This window comes from Aspergillus uvarum, assembly GCF_003184745.1.
Source record: "Aspergillus uvarum CBS 121591 unplaced genomic scaffold BO82scaffold_4, whole genome shotgun sequence".
NCBI classification, from domain to species: Eukaryota; Fungi; Ascomycota; class Eurotiomycetes; order Eurotiales; family Aspergillaceae; genus Aspergillus; species Aspergillus uvarum.
Genome location: NW_020291301.1, coordinates 385309 through 412907, shown reverse-complemented (window position 1 = coordinate 412907; position 27599 = coordinate 385309). Strand labels below are relative to the sequence as shown.

At 54.1% G+C, this 27599-nt stretch overlaps 9 protein-coding genes and 1 non-coding gene across 10 annotated transcripts; 6 read left to right on the top strand and 4 right to left on the bottom strand.

The window, feature by feature from the left end:
- Window positions 1–400: 400 nt before the first annotated feature.
- Window positions 401–4979, top strand: BO82DRAFT_388862 (uncharacterized protein; the record flags this gene model as incomplete). Its single annotated transcript, XM_025638410.1, has 5 exons — window positions 401–768; window positions 829–1807; window positions 1859–4449; window positions 4691–4765; window positions 4846–4979. Coding segments are annotated over 5 exons (4052 nt in total), but the record flags the coding sequence as incomplete, so codon positions are not given.
- A 404-nt stretch (window positions 4980–5383) lies between these two features.
- On the top strand, window positions 5384–6316 carry BO82DRAFT_117138 (uncharacterized protein). Its single transcript, XM_025629851.1, has 2 exons — window positions 5384–6028; window positions 6078–6316. Exons 1-2 carry the CDS (start codon window positions 5538–5540, stop codon window positions 6190–6192), a joined length of 606 nt encoding a protein of 201 aa, XP_025496383.1. The 5' UTR covers window positions 5384–5537; the 3' UTR covers window positions 6193–6316.
- A 2810-nt stretch (window positions 6317–9126) lies between these two features.
- Window positions 9127–10719, bottom strand: BO82DRAFT_326305 (putative MFS transporter; the record flags this gene model as incomplete). Its single annotated transcript, XM_025632912.1, has 3 exons — window positions 10451–10719; window positions 9842–10394; window positions 9127–9785 (listed from the first exon to the last, which is right to left on the bottom strand). Exons 1-3 carry the CDS (start codon window positions 10712–10714, stop codon window positions 9127–9129), a joined length of 1476 nt encoding a protein of 491 aa, XP_025496382.1. The 5' UTR covers window positions 10715–10719.
- Window positions 10720–11710: 991 nt separating this feature from the next.
- BO82DRAFT_428652 (uncharacterized protein) lies at window positions 11711–12974 on the top strand (the record flags this gene model as incomplete). Its single annotated transcript, XM_025640453.1, has 1 exon — window positions 11711–12974. Exon 1 carries the CDS (start codon window positions 12084–12086, stop codon window positions 12969–12971), a length of 888 nt encoding a protein of 295 aa, XP_025496381.1. The 5' UTR covers window positions 11711–12083.
- Window positions 12975–13820: 846 nt separating this feature from the next.
- Window positions 13821–15480, bottom strand: BO82DRAFT_350463 (uncharacterized protein). The gene is made up of 4 exons (XM_025634160.1): window positions 15054–15480; window positions 14909–14992; window positions 14082–14836; window positions 13821–14010 (listed from the first exon to the last, which is right to left on the bottom strand). Exons 1-4 carry the CDS (start codon window positions 15417–15419, stop codon window positions 13974–13976), a joined length of 1242 nt encoding a protein of 413 aa, XP_025496380.1. The 5' UTR covers window positions 15420–15480; the 3' UTR covers window positions 13821–13973.
- Window positions 15481–15821: 341 nt separating this feature from the next.
- Window positions 15822–18011, top strand: BO82DRAFT_350462 (kinesin light chain 3). The gene has a single exon (XM_025634159.1). It carries the CDS (start codon window positions 16320–16322, stop codon window positions 17688–17690), a length of 1371 nt encoding a protein of 456 aa, XP_025496379.1. The 5' UTR covers window positions 15822–16319; the 3' UTR covers window positions 17691–18011.
- Window positions 18012–18042: 31 nt separating this feature from the next.
- Window positions 18043–19542, bottom strand: BO82DRAFT_117109 (polysaccharide lyase family 1 protein). The gene is made up of 2 exons (XM_025629850.1): window positions 18800–19542; window positions 18043–18733 (listed from the first exon to the last, which is right to left on the bottom strand). The coding sequence occupies exons 1-2, from the start codon at window positions 19364–19366 to the stop codon at window positions 18179–18181; spliced, it is 1122 nt and encodes a 373-aa protein (XP_025496378.1). The 5' UTR covers window positions 19367–19542; the 3' UTR covers window positions 18043–18178.
- Window positions 19543–21670: 2128 nt separating this feature from the next.
- On the bottom strand, window positions 21671–23212 carry BO82DRAFT_418514 (aspartate transaminase; the record flags this gene model as incomplete). Its single annotated transcript, XM_025640072.1, has 2 exons — window positions 21671–22929; window positions 23051–23212. 2 exons carry the CDS (start codon window positions 23210–23212, stop codon window positions 21829–21831), a joined length of 1263 nt encoding a protein of 420 aa, XP_025496377.1. The 3' UTR covers window positions 21671–21828.
- A 626-nt stretch (window positions 23213–23838) lies between these two features.
- BO82DRAFT_t39 lies at window positions 23839–23928 on the top strand. The gene has a single exon. It is a non-coding gene; the product is annotated as a tRNA-Asp (tRNA).
- A 1055-nt stretch (window positions 23929–24983) lies between these two features.
- On the top strand, window positions 24984–27092 carry BO82DRAFT_380346 (Zn(II)2Cys6 transcription factor domain-containing protein; the record flags this gene model as incomplete). Its single annotated transcript, XM_025637751.1, has 6 exons — window positions 24984–25199; window positions 25247–25310; window positions 25368–25996; window positions 26053–26336; window positions 26389–26828; window positions 26916–27092. The coding sequence occupies exons 1-6, from the start codon at window positions 25039–25041 to the stop codon at window positions 27090–27092; spliced, it is 1755 nt and encodes a 584-aa protein (XP_025496376.1). The 5' UTR covers window positions 24984–25038.
- Between the last annotated feature and the right edge of the window lie 507 nt (window positions 27093–27599).

The window sequence follows — 27599 nt, the reverse complement described above, 5'->3', positions numbered from 1 at the left end:
TACCGGCAAATCAGGTCTTCTGCAGGTTCGCTACCCCGATATTTGACCGAAAGCAAGGCTGCTGAAGAATGCACACTCGGGTCTTGGCACCAGTCGTCTCTGGCGATGATCGGGCCAACAAGCCTAAGCGAGGTGAAGTACGTATTCAGGTACAGTACAATGAAGCATGCCATGGCAGGCATGTGCATCCAGTATAAGCGAGAATTAACTTGACTAGTTTCTGCATGGCGTTGTCACGTACCGACACGCTAGTTAGCTTCGGGTTCAGCCGCCGGCAACCATGGAATGGAAATGAATGCTCTACCCCTCGCTGCATTCGCACTCACTCACTCACCGTCTGCACTCTTCGCAGCCCTACCTCCCCTACTGCTTTCCAATAGCCCTAACTCAACTGATTGATTCATGGCCCAACCAGAACACTTCAATTATCTTTGGGATCAGGCCAAGGCGCGTTACAAGTCCGTCACAGACCATGACCTCGACAACCCCGCATTTCCCAGCCCCGCCTCAGCTGACGACCTGCTCGCTCTCCTGGACGCAAGAAATGCCGACTTCTTATCTTTCCGCGAGAAGCGATCTGTGCTGTTCCACAGCCTCAGCACACTGTGTCAACCGATCGAATTGCTCACCAATGTCGTCTCCACGGGGACCTCGGTGGTATTCCCGCCCAGCGCCGCATGTTTTGCCGCCCTGACCTTGTTGATCGATGCTGCCCGCGGCGTCTCGTCGCTCTATGATTCTATAATCGGTCTCATCGAGATCCTCAAGGTCTTCACCTGATCCCCCGAGATATGGCATATTCAAACCTGACTTGAGTCATAAAAGTAGGACTTCCTCGCGCGACTCAAGATCTATGCTGCGAATCAGGCGACACCCGAGCTCCGCAGCACGCTGGTGAATATCCTTGTGATCCTGCTGGAAGTCTTCGGTCACTCGGCGAGAATCATCCGGGGCGGGTCACTGGGTCGCACTTTGGCCTTTGCGAAGAACGCGATCTTAGGTCGCGATGAGAAGCTGCAGAGCCTCCTCAACCAGCTGGAGAAGCTGTGCCAAAGTGAAAACCGGCTGGTTGCGGCGGAGACATGGGCGGAGACAAAGCGCACCGCGCATCGGATGGATCAGGTCAACGATGGCGTGGAGAGTTTAGTGCTGGGGCATGAGACTTTTCGTAATGAATTCCTGGAGGAAATGCAGAAAGTGCGGGAGACGGTGACCGCATCTTCAGCGAGACAAGAGAGATCAACGACAGCAGTCCGGGAGATTCTCAAGCCCTCGGTGCATGCAGCCGACGCATATCAAACTCTGGCAAAGAAGAGGGTGTCAGGAACGGCAGACTGGATCCTCGACGAACCATTCTTCAGACAGTGGGTGGCTGATGAGGTGCAGACGCCGCTTCTGGCTGTTGTCGGTAGCCCAGGGAGCGGGAAGTCGGTCCTTTCGCAACGCTTAATCTCCTACTTGACCGAGTTGCAGGCCGAGAGAGAAGATCGGAGTGACTCCATCGCGTATTTCTTCTTCAGTAATAGCGACACCGAAACTAAGTCGTTCAATCAGGCGCTCCGGGATTGCGCTCACCAGGTTTACCAAAACAATGCGGCGTATAAGGCATACCTTGAAGCCAACCTCAGCTCTCCAGACGACATCAAGACTATCCGCAGTGCATGGAGAATGCTATACTCTCAGCACTATGAGTCAAAGCAAAGACCAGCCAACCGGTTGATTCTGGTTCTCGATGGTCTCGACGAAGCCTTTCAGGCCGACCGAGAGCAGTTCTTCGAGCTGCTGTCAGATCTACCTTCCGGGGCTGGTGAGTACCCGCTTCATCTGCTTTTCATCCGACACGACTAATCAGTTAAAGCGTCTGCGATCAAGCTTCTTCTAGTTGGCAGGCCTGAGATCTACGCAGAGCTCACCCTTGCGACCGGCCCCATACCATGCATTCAGGTTGATGCAGCGAAGAACTCTGCTGACATCCGAGCATTAATTGAAACCACCATGCAACGAACTCGTGTCTTCAGTCGTATTCCCCGAGACCTTTCTTCAACAATCCAGGACCAACTCATTGAAAAGTCTCAGGGAATGTTCTTGTGGGCTGACTTGATGCTGCGCGAGTTGAGCCGCAGGACCAGAGCGAGCAGCATGCTGGAGAGCCTACAAAGAGCGCCAAAGGGACTGGACGAGATGCTCGAGCATGTTCTGCGGGGCTTCAGCGCCAAGCTCGACCCTGAAGAAGCGGAGAATCTGAACACGATGCTGGCATGGCTCACCTGCTCAGACGTTCCGCTAAGCTTGCGTCAGTTAGACTACATTCTGCAGTACGATTCGACGGGCGGAGATGTAGTCTTTGACCTCGAAACCATGCTCCGAGTACAATACGCTTCGTTCTTTCTGCTCCTTCGGGACGATGGCCTGACTACGGCTGACCTTCAGGGGGCGGAAGTCGCCGCCTACCTGGCCGAGGGTCGGACGAGAGATGATCTCCTCGAATTCCAGTCGAACAAGGGGACCACCCGTGTCGTATTCCGTCACGCGTCGATCGGTGAGTACCTCCGCAATCCCGAGTACGGAAAAGTGTGTGATGGCCCTAGTTATGTGTCTGTTGGTGTGAATATTATCGAGGCGCAGACCCATATCCTGACACAGTGCTTGAAACTGTTCCAAGAGGGCTTTGCGGAGGATGAGAACAAAGACGGTCGGGTTTCGCTTATCATCCACGCGCAGAGTCAGTGGCTGAATTACTTGAGGAAGCTGATCAGCAACAACCAGCTTGATCCACGCAGCAAGACCGAGATGAGATCTCTGCTCCTCAGACTATTGTCGGCTCCGGACTGCGTGCATTGGCTGAACCCGGATGACTGGGAGTTCTTCGCTTCCGGGGATTACCACCTGATTGAAAGTTTCTTGGATGGTCCGATGTGTTCAGTCGACCAGGGCGATGACGAGATTACAAGATGGTTGGAATCATGTCGCCAAAAGCCGGGCGGCTTCTTCTCAGCCATGGCCGAATATGCTACCGAGAGCTGGCTAAGAGGGAGCATCTGGTCAGCCTCAGAGTGCTTCCGTCTCGTATGGGCGGTCAAAATCATCTCCGAAAACGGCGATGTAAATATTGTGCGCGAGACCCCCAGTACAGAAACCGTGCTTGAGGTCGCTCGATGGACGAAGCTGGAAGAAGACGCACTGTGGCATGAAGGGGTCGGGAACTGCCTCTCCAATCTAGGGCACCTGGACGATGCAAAACATTACGCGGAAATGTCGCTGAGCCTGCAACCAAAATCAGCCGCTGCGAGTCTGGACATTGCTCGAATATACCTGAAACAACACAAGCGCGATGAAGCAATCGAAATCTACCGTGAAACCGAGAAACTGTACACAAAGTCGCTGCTAGAACAGCAGGAGCCTGACCACGAGGATTCCGATCTTGACATGATGGTGTCACCCTACCTCGTTTCGAGAGTGCGATTAACTCTGTCGGAGTTGTACTTCGAACAAGGTGACTGTCTCGAGGCCGCACAATGGCTCCACTCGTGCTTACAACTGGAACCATACAGCATTCGCATCCGCAAACTTGCCGAAGCGTTGATTTACCGACTAAGCATGCCCCCATACGGCAATCATGCGGAGATCATGTGCTTGTTGAGGTCGATGGATCGTAAGCCTGAGAACCATACCGAGACAGTTCTAGACGATTTTCTCATTCACTATAAACGGGCGGATAATCGCTTTCTCGAGGCCTGTGCGACTGCCGCCCACGCCACAGACGCCTTGGAATGGCTGGCCGATCGATATCGACACGCAAGAGCAGCTGCATTGGAAGACTTGCGGTCAACCGTTGTCGTTTCTCTTGACGTCTGCCTAGCCCATCTTTATGGTAGATTCATGAGCGAATTCGACAAGGCAAAGGCACTCTGGAGGCAAATTCTGAGTCTGCCTCGGGTGGAAATGGACGGTCACTGGGAGATGACCCAGTCGAGATCGGTCGCTGAGTCATCCTATGCATACCAACTATATGTGGACGCTTTGAAGGACCTTGATACTGGATCCTTTTTGCACGAAGTCACCGGTCTCGCCAGATGGTTGCTGGAGGTACCCTTCAACCGCGACACAACTATCGCGAATCAAGCCGGTCTCTATCTAGGGCGTTGGCACCTGGATAATGGAGACACGGACCGGGCAAGACCATATTTCCGTGGTTATATCAAGATTTCCCTCGCGCGTGTCCAGGATATTGACCCTGCTTGGAGAGCAGATGCACTCTACAAGCTTTTCACAATTCTGGCCGCGGCAGATGACGACGCCAACGCTATTTCTCTGTTTCATGCAATCCGCGATGCACCACAGGACAGCCGTGATTCCACCCTTCCAGATGACTGGCTTCTTCCGTGGGCATGGTGCTGCGATGTCTGCAAGCAGGAGTATGATAGTTCTGCTCCCTGCAATAAGTGTCGGGTGTGCGCAGCAGATCTTTGTCCGGGATGCTTCGCGTTGGTGCAGCAAGGTACAGCGAGTGCTCGGGTTTGCGCCCCGAATCATGCCTGGCTTTCTGTTCCATATCCATCAGTCCTTCCTGAGCAGGGCTTTATCATGGTGAAGGGCTCTCCGATGCGTATTGATACTTTTCTCGCGGAGCTGGGTCGATCCTGGGAATGAAGGTCTATCTCGTCGCGCAAGATACATAAACCACACGTAGGGCGTAACCGAGATGGTTCGCTTCCGTGAGGCTCGGCCGTTGTCTGGGGGCTTCGACTGGCTTGCTGTCTACATTGTAAGCGTTTCTTCATTCGCGTTATCAATTAGACACCCGTCTTTGTCGCTTATGATCACTTGTGCAATTGCTGTAAATAGATATCAGCGGATTCTAAGCCCTCGCACCTAGCCACTTGAAAAGACTCGAATGCGTTGTGTGAAATGGGAAACTCGTAAATCCGGGCCTATCTATCACATGTCAATCTACAAAACACAAGTCCTCTATCGCTGGTATAATCCCCAACCAATAAACGTGTCTGGGCACAAGTGTCTACCAGAAATATCGTGGAGAATGATCCCGCCGACCGTTTGTTCGCACGCACCGCAGCGGGGCGCCATTGCCGGATTGGGGGGTGGTTTGCGAGGCGGGAAGCCCTAATTTCTCCGGTGAAGTTCTCGACTGGTCGGCAGCGTTGTATCTCCGCGGCAAAAAACGAAGAAAAGATATAGAATGTTGTCTATCTTCATGATTCCTGCTATTGACTTCAATGATACATTCCAGCAGCGGATGGGGTTTCTGACAACTCATTCTTGGTAACATCCTATTTTATCAGATCATGACAGGGTAGTCAAACACCGGCATTCCTGGTAGTTACTGCTGCTAGTCTGATAACGAAGAGTTGCAGCTCGAAATTAACCCCTCCACGCTAGTGATAGCACGGTCAAATGTCTCCGCTAATCTAGCAAAGCCTTCGCCCCAGGCCTTTTAAGCAGTGGCCCCTCCCCATTGCGCTTCCAGTTTTCACCGCAGGTTGCAAAGGCCTCCACTGGTCCACCTCGATCAAGTGACAATGAGTCGCCTCACGTCTTTTGTCCTTTTGCTAGCGACCATCTGCAACATCACCGCTTTTGCACTTGGAGCAGCCACCTTGGCAGACTACCTCAACCAACGCAGCTACCTCCTGGCTCTCGTCCCCAAAGCCGAGGTCCACGACAGCGCTTATATTGGGGCTGCTAGTTACAACATTTGCTCGAGCTTTCTGTCCGCCTTGATCCTTCTCATCGTGCTCATCGTTCAAGTGCTCCGGCGCACCATTGGCTACCAAGTCTTGATCGCCGGTGCTATCATTCCAAGTCTCATCGGCTTTGTCAACGCGCTCACCTTGACCATTATCACGGCGACGAAGGTGGTGTCGTTTGGGGATAGTGTCGGGCCGCGCGTGACTACCTACTTGGATGAGGCTGCCGATGGCGATGGGGTCCCCCTGGAATATCGAAAGGATGCTGTGTCCATCGCGGCTGTTGTGATTGCCTGGCTTGGGTGGGCCTGTTCTGTGGTTGGGTGAGTTCTCGCGCCTGTTTGTAGGGGTGTGACTGCTGATCGCAAGTAGATGTGTGTTGTTACTCAAGACTTGGCAGAAGAAACCCCTGAAGCCGGCTTCGTTAGAATCTCGGGATGAGAAAGCTGCTTGGTCTGAGGATGGCAGTGAACATGGTCGAGCTTGAAGTAAGAGATTTCCAGAGCCAATCAGTATCGGGGCGCGGACTATGGTTGGCTGTCCACAAGGGAATCTTTCTTTCTTGTGCTTCAGGCAGAGGAAATGGCCTTCGGAATTGCGCACATTGCTCGGTGCTGAGAACATGTTCCTAGGTAGAATTCACGAGAGACTATTACGTCGTCGCTATGATGGTGAAACTGTTTTATTTACCTTGGCCGAGAGACTCAGGTTTACTTGACGTTTGATGTCCGTAACTCAGTCAAGAAGCGGAAGTTCCTGGCTCAAGATTGTCACTGACAAATCATGTCATTTCTCACTGAGCCTAGCCGAGACTAACAAATTAAATGAGTGAACTGTCTGGTGACTTCATCATGTCACAGGTGTCAACACCATCGGCGGTTTCGGGTGGCTTATGTAAAGCTTGCATCAACCTGACAACTTCGCCGTATCTGACTCTCATTATGAACTTGAGGCTCGCCGCATGGCATGTGATTGATGTAGGGTTCAGAAGCTGCGATGCTCTGAGTCTGGACTAGGGAGCCCATGCGAGCACTGTCTGAAGGCGGGGCCCGAGTTTACGAGCAGTATCTCTCATTCCAGGTGCACGCTCGATCAGCCACTGGTGCTCGGAGATGTCGGTTGTCTCGGATCTATGAACCAAGTCAGCCGCTATCCGCTAATACAAAGCTATCGCATTGATTCCCGGAGCGAGGGGGAGTATAAGTAGCCGGCGACAATCCATCGGTCTGTGGCAACTAGCCAGACCAGTCAGAGGCAGCTGCCCGCCTTAGAGCCTCTGACTAGACACCGGAACCCGCAAGGCCCTCGGCGTTAGAGCATAGGACACAGCCTTCAAACGATTTTGTGGGGGAATTGGAACGCAACAGGGCCGGAGCGATGCCAGCGTTCATCACGGCCATCACGGTGCGGTTGTTCGCTTTTGCGAGTAAGGCCGGGAGGCTTTGGCGGAATCGACGTCGCTCAGGTCGAGGGGCAAAACGAGGACTTTTGTGTCCTTCACATGCGCCCACACTGGTGATTTCTGTTTACAAGGATGAGTTCTTGTAGGTGGCAGAAGTCCATCGCCCTTCACAAGCCGGAACGATCAACCCTCCAAGCTGAGTAATCAGGCTGTCAGGGTTGACGACCCAGCAAATTACAGCATTTCTGTGTTCTTCACAGGACCTTCCTTTTGTAGTTAAGTTTTCTGTTTGTTGCACTAGTGGTTGCAGTCGTAGCAACATTCATCCATAACTTCGGGGTCCAGAACTGCCGGTAGGCTATGGCTCGATGTGGTCCATCCTATCACCTCTTGGCAAACTTGAACTAACCAGTGGAAGCTATACACATCCAATAATACTCTTCTCCTGGTTCTTGGGGGTAATAAGAGTCAGCAGTCGTGCATCCGAAGACCATGGCCTATAATTCCACGTGGAGTAGAATTCGGGTCCGGGTACATACCATTGGCGCGATACCATGGTCCAAGATTCTTGACAGTGCGTGTACAGACAAGGTAGTGAGATAAGAAATTCGCCACATGGTCCAGATACCGTGAAGCGTGGTGAAAGGGTCACATAAGCTGGCAACTGGCGCCCGTGCATACTTCACACCAAATCCCGAATGGCTGACGTGTCTTGAGGCAACACGACTTGGAGCCCTGCATAATCGATCCCACATGACTGAAGGAATGCTCTGAAATGTAAGCGCGACGCGGTTGAAGTGATTCGAGATCTGCTGATTTGATCTGATCTGATCTGATCCCATATGGGTATCTGACTCCTCTTCGCTGAACCCTAGCGCTCGCTGGCTTTATGACGTGCCGAAGAGAAGCATCAGAATCGGTACAAGAACCCCCAGATCATCTGGGTACGGCTGGACATTCAAAAGGTGATCTTCAAAGCGAAGGGCTCCGCCAAGCTGGTGACGGTCGTAGCCACCGTGGTGTACCGGAAACTGGCCGAAAAACAGGCCAAGATTAACCAGATCTACCAGAGCCTGTATCCCAATGGTCGCCAGGCGCTGACCATGGACCTGGACAAGATCGATTGAACGAGGGCTCTGCTTCTGGAGCTTGGAGCTTAGACAGTGTACCGCACGAGATTTATTCAAAGTCCAGATAACAATATCCGTCGAATGCCCCTGTAATCCTTTTCTAAAAACTGGGTAGCTGTGATGCACGCAGTGTCAATGCGACCCGACAAATCAGCACTCCCAATTGGCTTTGCGCTGATGTTCACCTTGGCCAAAGCCGGACCCTCAGCTTCGGCCGAGCGGTCGCCTCCCGCTACCGGCAGTCTTGTTTGCTGCCATCCCATACTACACATACAGGCTATGGTAGTTCAATGCCCGACGGGTTTCGATTGACAAAGCCGCTCGGGCTTATGACGGGATTCGCATAGAACCCCCATTGACCCCGATGCTCATTCCCGGTTGACCCCACCCTGTTATCTCATGTATCAACCTAGCCTGGTACAGTACGTCGGTCGCTGTCTCTCCGCAGCGAGGGTAGGCTGCATGATGCGTGTTTCCGCGCTCTTGGTGCCCGACAATAGGACCGATGTCACGCCAGGTAGACAGAAGAAGCGACCAGAGGGAGTCCGTCTTCTACGGCACGCTGGGATGATGAGCTTATCACCTGGTGAAGATAGCTTATACGTAGACTCAAGGATCATGCCCATCGCCATGAGAGAACATCTTCTCCCGCTGATGACCTCGTCATCTGTATAACTGTCAAGTAAGGTGGATATTAGGAATGTTCAATCAGAAATGGCTTTTCAAATAGTCTAAAAAGGGGTATATTCTAAGATCTAGTATACAATGCATCGCGGAAAGACTCAAATGAAAGAAGACAAATGGACAACCCCATCCGACACCCAACCTAGACCTTCTACTTCAACCATCAATCAAGGCCTTCATAAGACCCTCATAGCCGAAGACCAATCTACCCCCCGAACACCCTCCCCTCTGACCAAACCCGCAACCTCCCGCCCCAATACCAGAAGCCCACCGGCACCGGCACCAACACAACACACACTGCCCCGAGCACCGTCGTCGCCTCCGCCACCCCCAACCCATGCAGCATCTGGGTCGCAAACAGCGGAAATGACGCCGCAAACACACTGCGCATGGCGCCGTTCACCCCCAGCGCACTGTTCGCCATCGCCGTGTAGCAGTCCACAATGTAACTAAACCCCTGTATGAAGAGCAGGTACATCCCGCACCCGATAAATAGATTCGAGCAGACAGAACTCGCCCAGTAGATGACCGGGCTGGCCGTCCAGGCGTACCAGAACATGCCCACGGGAATAAAGATCGCGCCGAGGATCATCGGCGGCAGGCGGGATTCCGGGATGAATTTGCCGGTGGACGGGTCGTGGCAGTGGTGCCGGAAGTAGAGGGCGTTGTAGAGGATCATGGCGAGGGCGCCGAGGGCGACGCCCACGTTGATACCCAGTAGCGGGAGGGTGTTGAGCCCCGTGCGCCAGCCGCGGAGGTCGCCGTAGGTGTAGGGGTAGGATTGGTAGAAGAGGTAGAGGATACCGTAGAGGATGGATTGGTAGAGGGTTAGGAGGAAGAGGATGGGTTGAGTGGATATGAGCCCTGGTTTCCATCGGTGTTAGGGTTGTGGTGTTGTAGAGGGGGAAAGGGGAACGTACAGAATGGTCGGATGAGGTAGAGTCTCGCGACCTGCGCGAGGCTCAAGCTCTCCTTCTCGGCGGAGACATCCAATGGCTTGTCGATGCTGGGACTTTCGAGGTCCTTTTTCTCGGCTGCTGCTGTTGCTGCTCTGTCAAGGACGATCGGGGGGTAGGTTTCCGGGAACAGCAGCACAGCGATGAGCGACAGCCCCAACCCGCAGATGATGATCACCCACATCGTCCACCGCCAGTGCAGTGAGGACGCCACGATGAAGCCGCCGAAAACGGGGCCGAACGTCGGGCCCGAGAACATCAATCCGACGGCGATCGCCATCGCGGTGCCCCGCTGCGCCGTAGCGAAGCAATCGCTCACAACTCCTCCCATCACCGCGACAGGCGAGATCCCGAACAAGCCGGCGAAGAAGCGCCCGAGGAGGATGGTGGTGATGTTGGTGCCGAGGGCGGGCATCAGCTCGAAGAGCGAGGAGATGGTGACGCCGATGATCAGCGGCCATTTGCGGCCGAACTTCTCGGACAAGGGTCCGAAGGTGAGGAAGCCGAAGATGTAGCCCTAAGTTCCGGTAAGTTTCCCGCACGCATTGACGTATTGCTGAAGCAGAATCATACCACGAGGAATAGTGTTGTCGTGAGAATAGCGACTTCTTGGTCAATGTCGAATTGTTGCATTATCTCTTTTTGCCCCGGACTCAGAATACTGCTGGCCGCCGTGCCCAGGATGTTCATGAGGCCAAGGATGACGATTGTCCGGACCTTCTTGGTCATGGCCCAGTTCTGGGGGTGATCAGGGTCGACATGATCAGACTTCGCCAAAGCGGTGTCGAGTCCATCTGTGCCCTTCTCAACCACGTCAATCGCCGCGGGAAGACTCATTTGATGCTGATAGTAGGTATGTATAGGAGCGATCACGGCACGTGACCTGCGACTGTCCACAAAAGAAAATGCAAATCAAAGAGATCAGAATGCATGGACCTGATTGGCCGTTTGATTATCCCTGCTAGATCCAAGTCACCATGCAGATCACCAGCATCTAATTTGTCCTACACCGACAACACGCTTGCATACACCACTTAGAACAGGCCTCGACCCATCCCTGTCGTTGAGACATTGAGGGCGTATATATTCTGGACCACCTGCATTTCTACCCCAATTCTACACTGAAAATTGCCTGACTCAACTGTTGCCCGTGAGGGGGAGATACAATCCTGTGAGGGGAAAGCGAAAATTTTTCCATGGCGGGCTTGGACCGTGGCGGCTCGTTCTGCTTTATTCAGCGTGAAGGAAACCGGAAGTGGGGCGCCAATGAGGGGGAATACCGACAACGTGGGTTTTGATGGGGGGGGGAATTTGAGTGTGCGTTGTGCCATCCGCTTGGGTCAGCACAAAAGCCGCGAGGGGGCGAGGGGGGAACGAGGGGGGGAATTCGGCAACCCGATCAAATCCCGAGATAGAGCCACGCCAAGCCTCGTGGCGGAGATGTATCGGCGATCCATCGGTCATGTCAACTTTGCGGTTGTCCAATGGTATACATGCTTTGAGAGGTTGTTGTATACTTTTTCACCAACAAGAGAAGAATTGGGCTTGCGGAGTGGATTGACAGCTGCAGATCATCTTTGTCAGTGGATCCAATCCTGCCATTATCCATTCGGGGAGATTATATGCAATGCGCTACTCTAGGGAGCATTGACTTGGCTTGTGCTGCAAAGCATAATGTTGTGGAGATCTCCTGTAAGGGTATAGGGTGCAACAGAGACTAAAGCTAATATCGCGGATAAATCCGCCGATCAGACATGATATAACAGTGGCACCCAAAGTTATCCTGAAATGTTTTGTCCCATGCATTCTTTACTTATCCTCTACTAGGATAGTCACCAGTCTAGCTCCTCAGACAAGGGCCTACTTTCGGAGTCAGTTGTGATACAAGGAAGAATGCAGATTCTCTCTGCGCCATCAACAGACTGAGACAAGGACAACTCAGGACGAACAAAACCGCCGTCAAACAACTTATCGTCCTTTCAAACTCAATGAAAAGTTCACTCAGTCGACCAACAACCAATAGAATCTCCCTCTATTCTGATTCAACTCAAAGATAAACTCAGTAAAGCATGTCCTTACTCAAAAGCCACAACACTTATAAGAATCATGAGGTTTGCTTGCCAAAAGACTGGGCAGAGTCACAACTACTGGCAGCATCTCTCAAGCAACACATCATCTCAGCCACCGCAACACAAGACCAAGCACCATGGACTCGACCGCGCCCCGTCGCAGTGAGCCCTACACCCACGCCTGGCTAGCATCCACGGCAGCCAAGACATCCTACATCCTGGACAACTTGCACATCCCGCACGTCATCTGGGGCGACGCCGTCTTCGGCTACCTGGGCCTGCAGCTAACGATCACCAGTTCGGACTACGTAATCGAAGACGAGTTTTTCGCCGTCGCCGTACACACCCTGTCCACCTTCCCCGAAGGACTGGACTTCTGCTGCCAGGCCCCCGACCCTACCGATATCACCAGCACTAACACCTCACCCCCCTGCACCTGGCACTCGCACCCCCGATCCAAAGGCACCCTCCTGCCAGACGCGCACTTCATCGTCAACGACAAGCACCACCTGCACCTATACCGCAAATCCCGACTCCTGTGGTGGGTCCCGCGGCTGCAGGAACCTCGCGACGAGGAGGACTCCCTATTCATGTGCACCTGCGACCCGCGACTGCCCCCGCCGCGAGCCACGGAGCACCGGGGCGGACCGGGACGGGGGCCCACCGACCTGGCCGCGACGCACTACCCGGTGCCCATGCTGAAGCCGCACGTCTACGCGGCAGCGCTGGTGTTCCTGGCGGTCCGGAATGTCGCGCACGAGATCGAGGCGCACTGGGACAATGAGCTGGACAAGATGGCCGCGGCAATCGCCGTGTGCCCGCTGTACCGGCAGCGGGATGTCCCGGATGTGTTCTTGGAGTTCGTTGCGCGCAGGGAGGATACGTATGTCTCGTTGACGATCTTCACGGCGCTGTGGCGGCAGTTGCAGGAGCGGATGCCCCCGGCGGAGGGGGAGCCCGTCAAGGATTATAGACGGCGGCGCCGGTGGTTGGAGAAGTGGAGGGGGGGTGACTTGCCCTGTTGATTGGGGGATTTGACCCCGGGTTCGGATGTAGAATCAAGGACTGGTTTTTGGGTCGTCTTGCTTTTTCTAGTGTAATGATTTAACAAGTTAATAAGATCTATGATGAGAATCTAGTTCCTCAGTTATGATTTTTTCCTCTGTGCCCTTCTTTCTTTCTTCTTTTCTGGGGCTTTTATGTATTGGGCTTATCTTTCGGTTCGACGATTAATTTATTTCCACGTGTGTCTGCTAGCTGTATCCGACATGTAGTTATGATTCTCTGTAAAACACCTAGCAAGAGTTTTCATGCGTAAACAATGGCTCCCTTCGTGATGAACCTGAATGACAAAAAATCTTATCTGCCAACGCTCCTCTACCATACACAACAGTAAATCCGCACTCAGCCTTAAGAGTGGTCCGGTCTGCACGGAACACGTGCTTTGTTAAAACAACACCCTTAATACCGTCCCATACCCCTTTCGTAATGCTGATACAGTTCATACCGGAGCAGTTCAGCCAAACCTGTATCAGACCGGAAGAAGTGGAGCCCTAGTAAGACCGCCGCCCGTGTCCATTGGACCAGGAATGTCGGTGCCTACGCGTCCAGCCGCGGACGCACCAATGACCAACTGCCACCCAGCCCTGTAAGGCTGAGGAGGGGGAGGTCCGTCGGTCGTCCTTTTCCAAGGTTCCAAGTTCTTGTCGAGGGAGGTTGTTTGGGTGAACAAACGTGGTAAACATGCCCCTTAAGTGGTATTTTTTACTTGTGCAATGGAAAGGCTGAGGTAAGGGGATGGTCACGTCATATGTGCGGGGTTGGTTTTCAACATTCTCCGTAGGGGAATTGAGTTCTGCATTTATTCTGACCATGTCCTCACAGCAAGCAGTTGCATTCATATTTGCTGAGTTCGTACAAAAATAGTCATGCGGTGTATCTGAAACCTATATATACCCAGCGAAAGTAGATCACACTGAAAACTCGATTCCCAGCTCATCCTTCTATTATCCAAGAAAACCCACCAGCTAGCGAACACAAAACGCCAGCGTAAGGATAGCATACCTAGACAGAAACCACAAGTCAGCCACAACCACCACCACTCAAACAAACGCAAATGTAAACGGAAAACTCACATCGCAACCAACGCCACCCCGTGCACAACGCTATACCTCCCCCCACGCAGCACCCCATTCACCAGCAGCACCGAAAAGAACAATACCACTACCTCAAACACATCGAACACCAGACTCATCGGTTTCGCCAGCACCCACCCCAGCAGCACCAACACCGGCATCCCGAACAACCCCAGATGCACCACATTCTGCACCACCGCACACACCGCACCATCGACCTCCTGGTTCACCGCACTGCCGCGAATCATCGACACGCCGGTGGCGCCCGTGGTCGCGAGTGGGACGAGCGTAGCGGCTATCAGGGTCTTGCTGAGGGGGAGTCGTGCCGCTGTGATAACCAGTGTATCGGTGAGGAATTTAGAGCAGATGATGGCGGCCAGGGTTGCGAGAGTGAGGACAAGGGCTGGTTTCGCGTTGCCTGATGCGGTGCGAGGTAGATCGTGGGCGGTGTCAGCGTCTGCATTTACCTCATCGGGGTTTTCGGTCCATTGTTGCCGCGGGAAGAGATGCCGGTGCGTTCCGAGCTGGAAATACAGGTATCCCGCATACACGCCCAGCAGCACCGCGGAGACGCCGCGCGAAAAAGCCACGGTGCGGTCGCCGAGTTCGTAGGGGAAGCTCGTGGCCAGCACGGAGGGGAGCACGAGGACCGTGGATGTCGCGAGCATGAGGGAGGAGAGGGTGTTGGTGGTGGGTTGGTTGAAGTAGAGAAGGTCGCTGCGGTAGGAGGCGGCGATCATGCTGCACCCCAGGATCTGTTGTAGGGCATATGGTGAGGAACAGAATGTAGAAGCGCGTTGACGGTCGGTGAGGGAGACGATGCTTACCAGCAGGATCTCGGACAGGATGGTCCCGATGGCCAGGCTTTGCGCCACATAGATCTCGCGGCTGGCAACCGCCCAGGCTCCTAGCTGAAGCGATGGGTTAGCTTGTTTGTCGCTCTGATGAGTGCAGTAGTAGAGGGTGACTCACGCTCAACCCGACTGCTTTGCAGGGCACGGTGTTGATCAGTGCACCTGTCCATGTGTTCGTCTGGGCTGTGAGCTGTTGGGACGAGTCGGAGATGATAGCCGACAGGGCAATGATGGCAAAAAGGTTATAGATGAAGACGAGCACCGGGTTCCATTGAAGGTATCCGGCCACGAGGGCCAGCGGGAGAAAGCATATTGGTGAGTAGGCCCCGGATCGGATGGCCGTTGGCAGTTGGCGACGCGGTGCTTGGGGGGTGTGGGTAAGGGGGCGGCCAGGATCGGCTTTCGAGGGCGACGGGGAGTGATTCTTGAGCAATGGGTCGGATTCGTCTCCCGGGGAGGGCTGATTGCCAACTGAAGAGGCCATGACGGTTCCTGCAGTGGCAGCCGATGGGTTCGAAACAGCTCTAGGTTGAAGAAGAGAAGAAGAAGAAGAAGAAGTGACTTAGTCAATTCAAGTCCGATCGAAGCTGGTTTACATAAGTTACCCTAATGACCCTGGGTGACAATACACACCGTTACGGAACGGTAATTCGGGCGGGGATACTATTTTGGTCCAGGGCTGAATTAACCGTCGGGAAGGCCAACTGCCGTCACTGCCTGCCCTCCTCCGGATATCCGGCTGTTTGTGACGGGGTTGACTTGGCAGCCTCTGCAAGACACCCTCCATTTGATCAGTCATTGATCCTCCCATGTTGCACTTCATATGTCGAATTTACGGGCAGTCTTGCATAATCCGCGAGTCCGCGAGCTCTGCTACTATGGCACCGGAGACGGTGAGGATGGCTGAAAGGAGGCAGGATGCAACTCAAGGCCGGAGGTCCGATAAGGCGACAGGCGACAGGCGACGGTGCTCGATCAATCAAATCCACGAGAGTTGTCCACAGCCCTACTGCCTAGCGTCTTGGCAAGGGATGATCGGTATCGGTCTTTCTCCAGTTCTCCCACTTCTAATCAGACCAAGGGGGGAGGTCATTCTTGTCCCACTGGGCTGCATCATCATCACCACCACCATCAGCCTCTTCTGCTCTTCATCCCTCCTCCAAGGTGTCTCTCACTGTGCATCGCCCACCGACTCCGACCCGCTCAGGCCAAACCCGATCCATCCGCCTCTAGAAGCTTGACCCAGTTTAACCCCATCACCTTGACGTGCCTTCCCCAAGATACACCCTTCCCACCCGGTCGATTTCCTTCGCGCAACGGTCGGCTTCTCCTACCCGAATCGCCCTCCCACCCCCACCATCCACACATCAAAACCCCCAAATAGATGGAAGACATTTCCTCCACCTCGATAGTAAACACGTTCCGCAACCTCGCGAAACGATACCACACCCACAAACAAACCGAGACGGCGAGCCAGGTGGAGGCGGTGGTGGACCAAGTGCTGCGGCAGGATCCGGATGACCCGAGTGCGGCTCTGGTGCGCTTCGGAGCCCTAGTTCTCACCTTTCTGGAGCAAGGGCAGTGGAGCGCAGCCGTCGACGTGGGCAATGTGGTTGTAGACACCCGAGGGGCGCTGTTGGGCCCAGATAATCCGGCCACTCTCACCGCCATGCATAACCTGGTCTCCGCCTACTGCGGACAGGGCCGATGGAGCGAGGCCATCGAGCTGGGGCGGCGCGTGGTCGAGGCCCGGCAGACGGTGCTGGGCATGGACAGTCCGCAGACCATGGCGTCCATGTCCAATCTGGCGTCGGCGTATCGCAACAAGGGCCACCTGCGCCAGGCTGAGTCGCTGGAGAAGCAGCTCCTCGAGCTGAAGACGAAGATCCTGGGACCCGACCACCCCTCCACGATGACCTCCATGAGCAACCTCGCGACGACGTACACGTACATGGGCCGGTACGACGACGCCGCCCGGCTCGAGCAGAGCGTCATCGAGCGCAGCGCGCGCGTGCTTGGCGCCCGCCATGGCTCCACCCTGACCTACAAGTCCAACCTGTCGGTCACCCTCCGGGAGCAGGGGCGGTTGGACGACGCCGAGAAGCTGGAGTCCGAGGTCCTGGACGCGAGGATCGCGAGTCTGGGCGTCCAGCACCCGCTGTGTCTCACGTCGATGGCCAACCTGGCCGCCATCTATCGGGATCTGGGCCGGTTCGAGGAGGCGGAGCAGTTGGAGGCGCAGGTGGTGGAGAGGAGCCAGGATCGGCTGGGCGGCGATCATCCGCAGACGTTCATGGCCATGGTCAACTTGGCCACCACTTGGCGGCTGCAGGGACGACTGGACGAGGCGGCCGGCCTTGGAGCGCGGGCCGTCGCTGCTATGAAGCAGCAGCTGGGCGACCTGCATCCGCTCTGTTTGACGGCCATGGCGGAGCTGGGGTTGATCTTCCAGAGCCAGGGGCGCACGCGGGAGGCGGAAGCACTCACGGCGCAGGCGTTGCGGGGCATGCAGAAGGCGCTGGGAGACAGCCACCCTCATTGTTTGACGACCGTGGCCAATCTAGGGGCGATCTATCAGTCGCAGGGCCGGTGGAAGGAGGCCGAAGCCCTGGCGGAGCGGGCGGCGCGCGGCCGCGAGAAGGTCCTCGGCAAATCACATCCGCTTACGCTGGCGTCCATGCAGGATCTTGTCCGGGTGTGTCAGGTGCTAGCTGCGGATAGGACGACGGACACACGCGTGAGGGTTCCGGGTTGAGGGGCATTGGGGATTGACGGCGTTATCCTGCGTTATCTGACGAGACATGATTCCATATTGAGGGGGCGCTTAGTTAGCGATTCATTTAGGTGAATATTGCGTTATTGAAGACAGCAAGTTAAGTCACCAAGGTTGAGAGTATCCCAATGCAATAGCAGTGAGGCATTATGATCGAACGAGATCGTGTGTGGGATAAGAACAAAATTCCACGTTGAAGCAGGATTGTGGCTGAGGCCAGTTAAGGGCTGCACTGCCTCCTTGCCAAGACTTGCTGCTGCACTAGTGGGGGGGACCACCTGCCAGTTGGCTCTAGAATCAATATTACATTACTACTGTAAAGCAACGTTTCCATCTCAGAATTATATTATCTATTAGGCTAAGATAGAAGTTAACTCAACACACTTCTGCTTTGAACCAGCAGATACCATCGGATTCGCTTCCTAAGAACGCGAACCCCTCCAAAAAGCCCTCGGAGCGGTTGTAACCGTTTACAGGTTACCCTGACCGGCGCTGGAGGCAGGGCCGGTGCCAGCAGCGGTGGGGGTAGGGAGAGAGTCGCCGTTGAATGCATCGAGCGCAGTGGTGGAGGTGCCAGTGAGGTCACCGCCGTTGGAGTTGGCGACGCAGGAGCGGCCGATGTAGGAGGAGCAGGTGGAGGAGGCACTGTCGGAGGAGAAGAGGGCACCCTCGAAGGAGCTGGACTCGAGAACGGTGTCCACATCCTCGAAGTAGTTACCCTCGGCAAGGACGTAGCCGCCGGAGCCGATCTCGAAGGCGTGGCCGGAGTTGTCGTTCCAGTAGTTGTTGTAGATGTGGAGGTAGGTGTTGTCCTGAACCTTGGGGGCACGGCCGCTGGTCTTGTACAGGTAGTTGCCGGCAAAGGTGACCTTGTCGCTGGAGCCATCGAGATAGACATTCCAGTAGTGATGGTTATCGCACGTTGCGGAGTAGTCGGATTCACCGTCGATGTAGTTGTTGGTGATGGAGACGCGGTTGTCGGCGGAGGTGCCGAGAACGTAGTGCTGACGACCAATGCGAGCAGTCTACCACAATAAGGTTAGATGGGAAAGTTAGATCAAGAGATTAGATATAAGATAAGATAAACTCACGGTAACGTGATCAATCCAGACAAGGTCCGCGTCGTCAAGGGTGATGGCATCACCACCCCAGACGTACTTGGCGTTGATATCAGTGACAGCGATGTTCTGGATGATAATGTTGGAGACACCGCTAACCATGCGGAGACCCTTGCCCTTGATGACACCGGAGGTGCCCTCGCCGATCAGGGACTTGTTGGATCCGACAGTGATACCGAGGGAACCGGCGTTATCGTAGGTCACCGAGACGGAGGGAGCAGAGGACTCGTAGTTCGTGCACCAGTCATCCTTGTTGATAGCCACCTGACACCCTGACGCAGTTCCCCAAGGTGCACATCCCGTGGCAGTAGTGGTTCCCTCAGTGTCAGTGAAGTCAAAAGTCTTGCTCAGGACAATGACACGAGCCTCGTCGTCACCGAGATACGAGACCAGCTCATCGGTGGTGGAGGGGTAGACGGGAGTGGCAGAACCACCGCCGGTAGCGGAGGCGGCGAAGCCAACGGGGGTGCCGGAAACACCGACAGCAAGAGCCTGCTGGGCGAGAGCCGCAACGGCGGTGAGAACAGCAGCGTACTTCATCCTGGAAGTTGGGTCTGGTGTGTAAAAAGAATGACTGAATTGAACAAAAGAAAGCAAGGAATAGAGAGGAAAGAACGACAGAGAGTGTGTGTGTTATGAGCCAGAAAGGAAAGGATGTGACTTAGGCTGACGGCTGGATGCTTTTATAGCTCTGATGATGCCTCGGTGAATCCTCCATCCCTTCCCCTTGATCTCTCCTCATGAGACCATGTTGGATCTGTCTCGAGCTTGCTTGGCAAGCCTCACGGAGTCAACGGATAAAACGGAGGAGCATGGTGAGGTCCACGACGAGTGGGGAAGCTGATACTGGGAGAATTGTTCTGTGGGTGGGTCCGAGCGAGAAGACTCAGGGTCAAGAGAGCAATAAACAATTTAGAGTAGTTGCTGAACACCTTAACATCGAGTCCAAGGTTGTGGGTCCAGAAGCCGGTAATGCCACTGTCGATCGGTGGGCGCTGGATTGCGATCGGCCGCGTAAAGGCAGGAAGCGCTGAAACACACCCACCAGCCACGGCCAGTCACTGTGGGCGACGGCTCGGAGATACGGCCAAGAGCAGTAGTGGAGCCGCCGGTGCTTAATGTCTGATTCTGATCTCGTTTCGCATTGATGGCGGCTGCCGTGCGGGTTTCGTAGCTCAAGCGCTATCGCACCGCGGACTGTTGGCGGGCACCCCAGCTTTTCCGTGGGAGGAGGTTGCATGACGTGGCCCGTCCAGGCTGCTGTGAGACTAGACTCAGTCATCGAATTTGGACGAGACGGAGACTGCCCGAGGAAGGTGATACAGGGATTCAAGGCTTTCTTTGTGACGGACTTCGAGTTAGGGCTGCTGCTTGCCTAAGGCTTCCGTCAAACGACCCATCACCCACAAGTAATCAATCAACCATCACAACAAATGACGAAAGATTGCAGATGATGATCCTCCTTAAGGTTAAAATCTCTCTCAACGACTCTAAGCCTCATTCGGTAAAGCTCTTAGACGGGTGGTGACATTCTCCATTTTTCCAGTTCCTGGTTGAGATTAGCGGCAGGCACTGGGGCCACCTGCTCTCCACTGTGAATCGGTGGTTGGTTCTGTGCAGTGGAGATTCTCCCTCCCCTGGCCGATCATCCCAACTTAAGTGTAGTCGCATATTTTCTCTACATGTGTATGGATGCAATGCATTAATATCAGAATCCCATTATTATTGTCGTTACTTGCGTCTCGCACAGTATTCATGACTGTGGTCTAGAGGATATGTCTTGAGTGTTTAACTACCAGTTCGTTAAAGTAGAGCTTAGCATCTCGAACAAGAACACGAATATGATCGCACCTTAACCTGAAAGACTCTTTTTGATTAGTTCTGGTGAATTCTTCTTGCGTGTACGGATCATGCCAGATCCCTGAGCACCACGAGCCCACTCTCGCCTTCTTGGCCTATGCTTAATTACAACAGCCCCATCTCTTATCCACCGCCACCACTCGAAAATCCCAACAACCTCATCAATCAATATCCGGAGATTGCGGAAGACACCGGTTCCAGTCGGCAGCCCACCAAAAACAGCAGACAGATTAAGCTTCTTCTCTCGACCTTCTCCGGATGGAACTTCCGTCGACGACAGCCGAATCATTCCTGCGCATGTCTCACCATCGACATCCGCTAGATTAAAGCACGTCATGTCTTACTCTACACGTGGGTAAAGCAGCAAGAGAAAGGGGAGCTTGTCTACGCGGTCCTCGTATCGATTCAGAGCTTTTGCTTCTTGAAGGCAAACTCCCGCATTGGGCCATCAGAGTTAATATACGAGCCGAGACCGGCTTGCGTATGCTCACGGTACACCGCTTGTCGGGTTGGTGGGTTGTCGAATTGAACATGACTCCGTTCTTTGACATGTATGTCTTGCTGCTGAATCAGAGATTTATCATCAGACCACAAAGAACTTTTACAATCAGGGTGATATGGCTCTTGCTGCTGGAAAGCATTCTTTGAGTGAGTACATGGTCGCTGGTCTAAGTTGCTGATTATCTTAAGTCCATAATCTGTCTTCAGTTGTAGAGCTCCCATTGGTGCTGGTCTGTTTTGAGCTAGCATGCAGCTGGCAAGTTGCGCATCGCGCTCTCAGGATTGCATCTGAGACTTGTCCTGGTATGCGGCTAGATATTCGTAATGACATAGGGCTAATGACTCGGAAACGGAGGCTTGAGATGATCTGTTAACATTCACTTCTCATTTCATAGGCTCAGTAGCGGATAAAATGGCTAGAAAGCACGCAGTTTTTTAACAAGCTGACAGAGTCAAATAAGCACCATGGGCTGTTTTGCTCTTCCCTTCTGATCCACGAACATCGAGCCAGACCAGTGTGAATGAAAAGACGTATACTTCCAGACGAGATCTTCGCGAGTATGAACATATATGGTCTCTGAAACTACTGACTAATTTCATGGATCAGCGTGACAGTCCAATGCCATGCAACCCTTGATCAGCTATGCAGAAGCCTTTCTCGTCCCCAGCACAACATCCCGGATGGCGTCGGCCACATATTGCACATTCCTCTCAGTCAACCCACATATGCTCACTCTTCCCGATGGCAAGAGATAGATATGATACTCCTCCTGCAACCGAGCCACCTTCTCCCTATCCAGCCCTGTGTAAGTAAACATCCCAATCTGCTTCTCAACATGGGACCAGTCCCCGGGTGTCCCATTCAATTCCAACCTGCTCCGCAATGCGCTCCTCATCCTCGCAATGCGAGCACTCATCGTCCGCAGATCCTGCTCCCACTGCGCCCTCAAGTTCGAGTCTCCAAGCACCGTCTCAACAATCGTCGCCCCGAAGCGCGGCGGATTCGAGTACTCCGCCCGCGCCATGCCAACTAACTGCGACCGCGCCCCATCCACGCCCATTCCCCTGGGTACCACCAAATGTAACGCGCCAACCCGCTCACCATAGAGCCCGAAATTCTTCGAAAATGATTGCGCTACACAAAGACCCGGATGCTGCTGCCCTTCCTCCTGCCCCGTAGCAAGCAGCTGGTCCGCGAAATCCCGCACCGCCCACGCATCCCCATCAACATCCCCCGTCGCGAACCCTTGGTACGCACTATCAAAGACCACAAACAGGCGCTTGCGGCGCACCACCTCGAGCAAGGTCTCCCAGTGGGCGCGGGTCAAATCCACGCCCGTCGGGTTATGCGCGCAGGCCTGCAGGATGATCACGTCGTTGGGCGCGGCGTGCTCGTCCAGCACGGCACACATCCCCTCCAGATTGACCCCCCGGGTGGTCGGCGAGTAGTACGGGTAGTCGATCTGCGGCACCAAGGTCGTGGCCCAGATGGCCTTGTGGTTCACCCAGGTCGGGGCGGGGATGAAGACGTGCTGGGGCCGCAGGTGCGCGGCCAGTAAGCTGGCGGCTAGGTGGTTGGCGCCGGTGCCGGAGACGGTCTGGATGGAGACGATCTGGTCTTGCATGGTGGCTGTGAGGTGCTTCCCAAAGATCAGGGTTTGGGCGAGGCCCAGGAAGGTGGGGGAGCCGGCGATGGGGAGGTATTCGTGGTTGGGAGGAATGTGGGAAAGGCCAGATTTTGCCTGCGTGGGGTAGAGTGGAAAGTTGGTTAGTTGTAGACCTGTAGGGGTAGTGTATTGTGTTGTGGATATGTAGAAATAGGGTTCTATTCTTGGGAGGTGTTCTGGGTGTCTATGCGCTTACCTGCTCGACGCTGGGGAGGACCCATGGTGAACCATTCTCATCGCGGTAGGCTCCGGCAATGAGGGAAACTTTGTTCGGGTGTGTGTCGGCGTCGTACTTGGCCATGAGGTCAAATGCAATGTCTGGGGGTGTGATGGGAAGGTCGAGGTATTGTCTTTCCATGTTGCTTGGGGAGGTTGCGCTGACGGGGCGAGAGTACGGGGTGCGTTGTGCGGTCGGGGTTGCAGGTCGCTGTCCCGCGTCTGTCAAAATACAAACATGGGCTTGGGCTTGGACTTCTGAGCTTCGGTGGCATCATTTGTTGTGAAATTGAGGTTCTTATCAATGTGCTTGAGATTCTTGTGACGATCGGTCTTCTGTCGGGTAGCCGATTCTCATGTCGGCATCTTGACTATCCTCCGTGCATGTCAGCAGAGGCGACGTCAATCTCTATTACTGTATGGTAAAGCCTACGGTAAGATAATCCGGTCTCTGGTTTTAAACTCTCATCCCGTTGTTTAAACTTTCAGGTACCATTGTTCTGAATCTGTGACCCCAGTAAACCTCATGGGAAGCATCATGGACATGAATATATATAGAACTGAAACGTTGGCTGGTATACACAAGGCTCGACCCCAACATATATTTGTGAAAGTAATGTCAGCAATTCATCAACATACTGAGCGCAGAAGCTACTAAAAGAACACAACAAAATCAGAAGAGTTTCATGATTTGAAGCAAGATTGGCAAAACAGATTTTTGCTTTGTTGAGGATTTAACGCAAAATGTTGAAAGCTCAGTATAGCAAATCCTCGATGGTCTAACGGTCATGATTTCCGCTTGTCAATCCTCAACAGGAACAAGCGCGGGAGACCTGGGTTCGACTCCCAGTCGGGGAGATTTACTTTTTTGCTTGACCGGCGTTTGCATTTCCCATCACGATTGAGACTCGTTCTGCTTTTGACACACTTCCGCTTCATCTTCGCACTCTGTCCGTTACCATTGTATGCGACTTCGATTCTCCTATGCCTGGAGTTGACCAAAGGGAAAAGTTGTCGAAATGCGACCGTAAGGACTCAATCTCTCTCCAATCGACAACATCCCTGTGCAAATCAAGCTGCTTGAAGAATGATTATTCCATTCTGCACTGGGGTCTTCTAGTGCCTACCGAGTAGTGACTTGCATGCAGTCATCGTGCAGCGTTGTGGTGCCAAGTCTAGGCCCGGTCTCGGAGGTGGATGGGGAGTCAAAAACGTGGTGAGCGTGGGCAGCGTGGGAGTGGGAACCATCGACCATCAAGCATCAACCATGGCACGATTCTTACCCCGCTCCAAGGCTGACTGGCCGCCGACCTCGGGCGCTCCGTCTCCGACGCTCCGACTCCGACCCGACGTGACAGGGGGACTTGTAAGCCTACTGCACTACGTATTTAACTACATTTCGCAACTCACTACCCTCTCCTGAAGATTATCCTGAAGACAATGATCTCTGAAATATGCAGCCAATCAGACAATGCAATTCTGCCAGCCCTGCAGACCCGGAGACCCTGGATTCGACCTAGCTACTCGTACTGTAGTACCGGCATCTATGAGGATGTGGGCTGAAGAGGCAAAAGCGGCGGGAGGCGGAGTCTCTGCAGGATGATTCAAAGAGGAATAGCTGGCACTGCCAACCATGTGACTGAACTAGTCGGGGATGGACTGGACGGTCAGCATCGAATCCAACTCCACCATCATCCAACCTACCCTCATTCACTAATCTCACTATTATCTAGTCTCTCTCTCTCTTTCTGTCTCTCTCTCCATCACTCTAACGGCTATCTGCATACGACACCCCACAGCAGCTGCAGTGACACTTCAAAACTGCACGGTTCACCCACGGGCCCGCTTTTCCTGGCTGAAGAATCCGATCTTCACCATCCCTGCTTATCATTCTTCACCCTCCCGCCCCCCCGGACAAGACCACACTACTCCGCTCTGTCAAGTGGAGCACCCACCAAGTAACCAAACATGAATCGGAGACAACCCCCGAGACGCCATGCTTGCGTCCGCTGTGTTCGACTCAAAGTGCGCTGTCAGCCTGTTGAAGGCACTGGCACTTGCATCCGCTGCACTCGACTGGGCCAGTCATGCACTCTCCCCGATAGCTTACGCGCGAGTAGTCGGCCCAGGTACCGTTCTCCTCTCGCATCCTCGTCCTATCACTGATTTGTTTCAGGAAAACACGCATCGATGCCTTACAGGAACAGATCGATAATCTAGTCACCCAACTTGCCAGCAAGGTATGCTTCTCGAGTCCATCTCATCGTTCGGGAAGGTGTTAATGGGGAGTCTCATAGCAAGCAGCGGCCAACTGTCAGACCCCGTCGCGCACTGCCAGTGTGACCAACACAAATGACTCGCCCGATCCGTACCAGAAGGATTCACCGTCGCAATTGCCCCGTAGTGAGAGCGAAGGCGACTCGCTCTTCGCGCACCTGGTAACCCTCGAGGAGGCCGACGAGCTCCTGGCCAAATTCCGAGCCCAGAAGATGCACCACTTCCCTTTTGTCATCATACCACCAGACATGGACATCGCCTCACTGCGCGATCAATACCCCTTCCTGCTGACATGTATTGTCTGGGCTTCCTTGGAGCACAACAACCCCTTGCAATTGAAGATGGAAGGTATGATCAGACAGACGATCGCGAACCGGGTCTTCGTCAACAGCGAACGAAGCATGGATCTGCTGCAGGGACTGCTGGTGCATTCGGCCTGGTACCATTACCACTGGAAGAGCATGCACGCGCATCAGTACCTGCTCCTCCAAGTACTGCCGATGCTTGTCTACGACCTCGGCCTGGATCAGGATGAGACAGTCAAGATGCAATTACAGTCGGGACAGATAAGTGAGCCTCGGAAAGAGCAGTTGCACAAGACTCCGGCGGCTCAACGAGCTCTTCTGGGCTGTTACTATCTGTGCCACAAGTGAGTGTCGCATGCGACTAATACTTCTGCTACCGACCGAAGCTGACCGGTCTTAGATCCTCGATGTTTCGCCGACATATGAACATGCGACACACCAAGTGCATCGATACCTGCGTGAAAAACCTCACAGAAAATCCCGAATATCCCAGTGACGCGCTGCTGAGAGCGCTCATAGAAACACAGCCACTCATGCGCAAGTCTCACACGCTGCTAGGCGATGAGCTGAACTACTGCACCGACCAATGCCGAGACGCGACCTGGGAACAGATTCTCGATGCGGTGGCGAGACAACAGAAAGAGGTCGATGATCTGAGATCGCGCCATAATCTACAGGACAATTGTGAGCATTTATCGTGCATTCGAATGAAGACCTCGTATTCTAACCGACCCAGGGGCCATGCGCATGGAGCTGGACGCCTTTCCCACCCTCATGTTCGGGCACTTCCTACGCCGCCAGAAGGACGCGTTCTACCTGCGCGACATCAATCAGCTGCAGCCGCTCGCCACGTCCGCCCACCGAGTGGCGGCCACATTCCTCGCGACCCCATCCGCCGTGGCAGTGCACCTGCCGATCTCGTCCTACACGACCTGCTGGTACGCCATCGTCCTCCTGTGCAAGCTGGGCTTGTCGTTTGGTATCTACAGCCAGCTGCCGACGGATCTCGGCACGCGCAGCGTGCACGAGGTGGTCCTGGCCACGGTCCACAAGATCGAAGGGTTCTCGCTCGGGGACGATCTGTGGGCGGGCTGCAAGAAGGCCATCGCCAAGCTTCTGACCTGGCTGGAGAAGACCAGCAACGAAACCCCGCGGCCCATGCTGCCCAGTCCCGCCGTCGCCACGTCCGAACCCCCCAGCCTCATGGCGCTGCCGCCCCCCATGCACTGCCCCCCTGGTCCGATGATGCCACTCTCGCAACAGTACCACGTTCCAGATCAATGGCAGTCGCCTCCGATCCCTGGCGGCCTGCCGACGGGGTTCGAGACGGACATGATGATGGGCATGGAGAGTAACATCATCGTGCAACACATGATCGACGAACTCAGCCTGTTCGGGTGGGCTGGACAGGGTCCCTATCTGCCAAGCATTGGGGTCTGATCACTTGGGTCCTAGCAGCAATAGTGCTGACTTCTCTACGGGAGAGCCCCTGTGCCGCTAGACTGTTGGCACTGTGATGATCGCCACGCATTTTGTACATGATTTGACGCGTTTCCGCCATCTGTCTCAACGAGCGTACTAGATTGGGTTTAGGATATGGGCGTTGCGGGTTGTTTCTTGACAAGCGAGTTTGAATTGATTATAATATTCAGGAGCGGAGGTGTTTTTGACAAGCATGCCAATATTGCACACGTGAATTTGTGTCTATGTCTGTTTCATCATGTCTATGATATTCGTTCAAGTCACCGCTTTGTGTATGGTTGGTGTGGTATGCATATGAAGTTCTCTCCCTTAAACAAAGACCTGCTGGCATAAGGGAACCGAGCCACGAATGCGTGCCATCATCCGGGTCAATGCCGCTGCTCACAAAAGAAGCCTTGAAAATTGATATCTGTTCAAAGGCAGAACATGAACAGCGCGGGGCCATGCTCGGATCCACAGCCAACC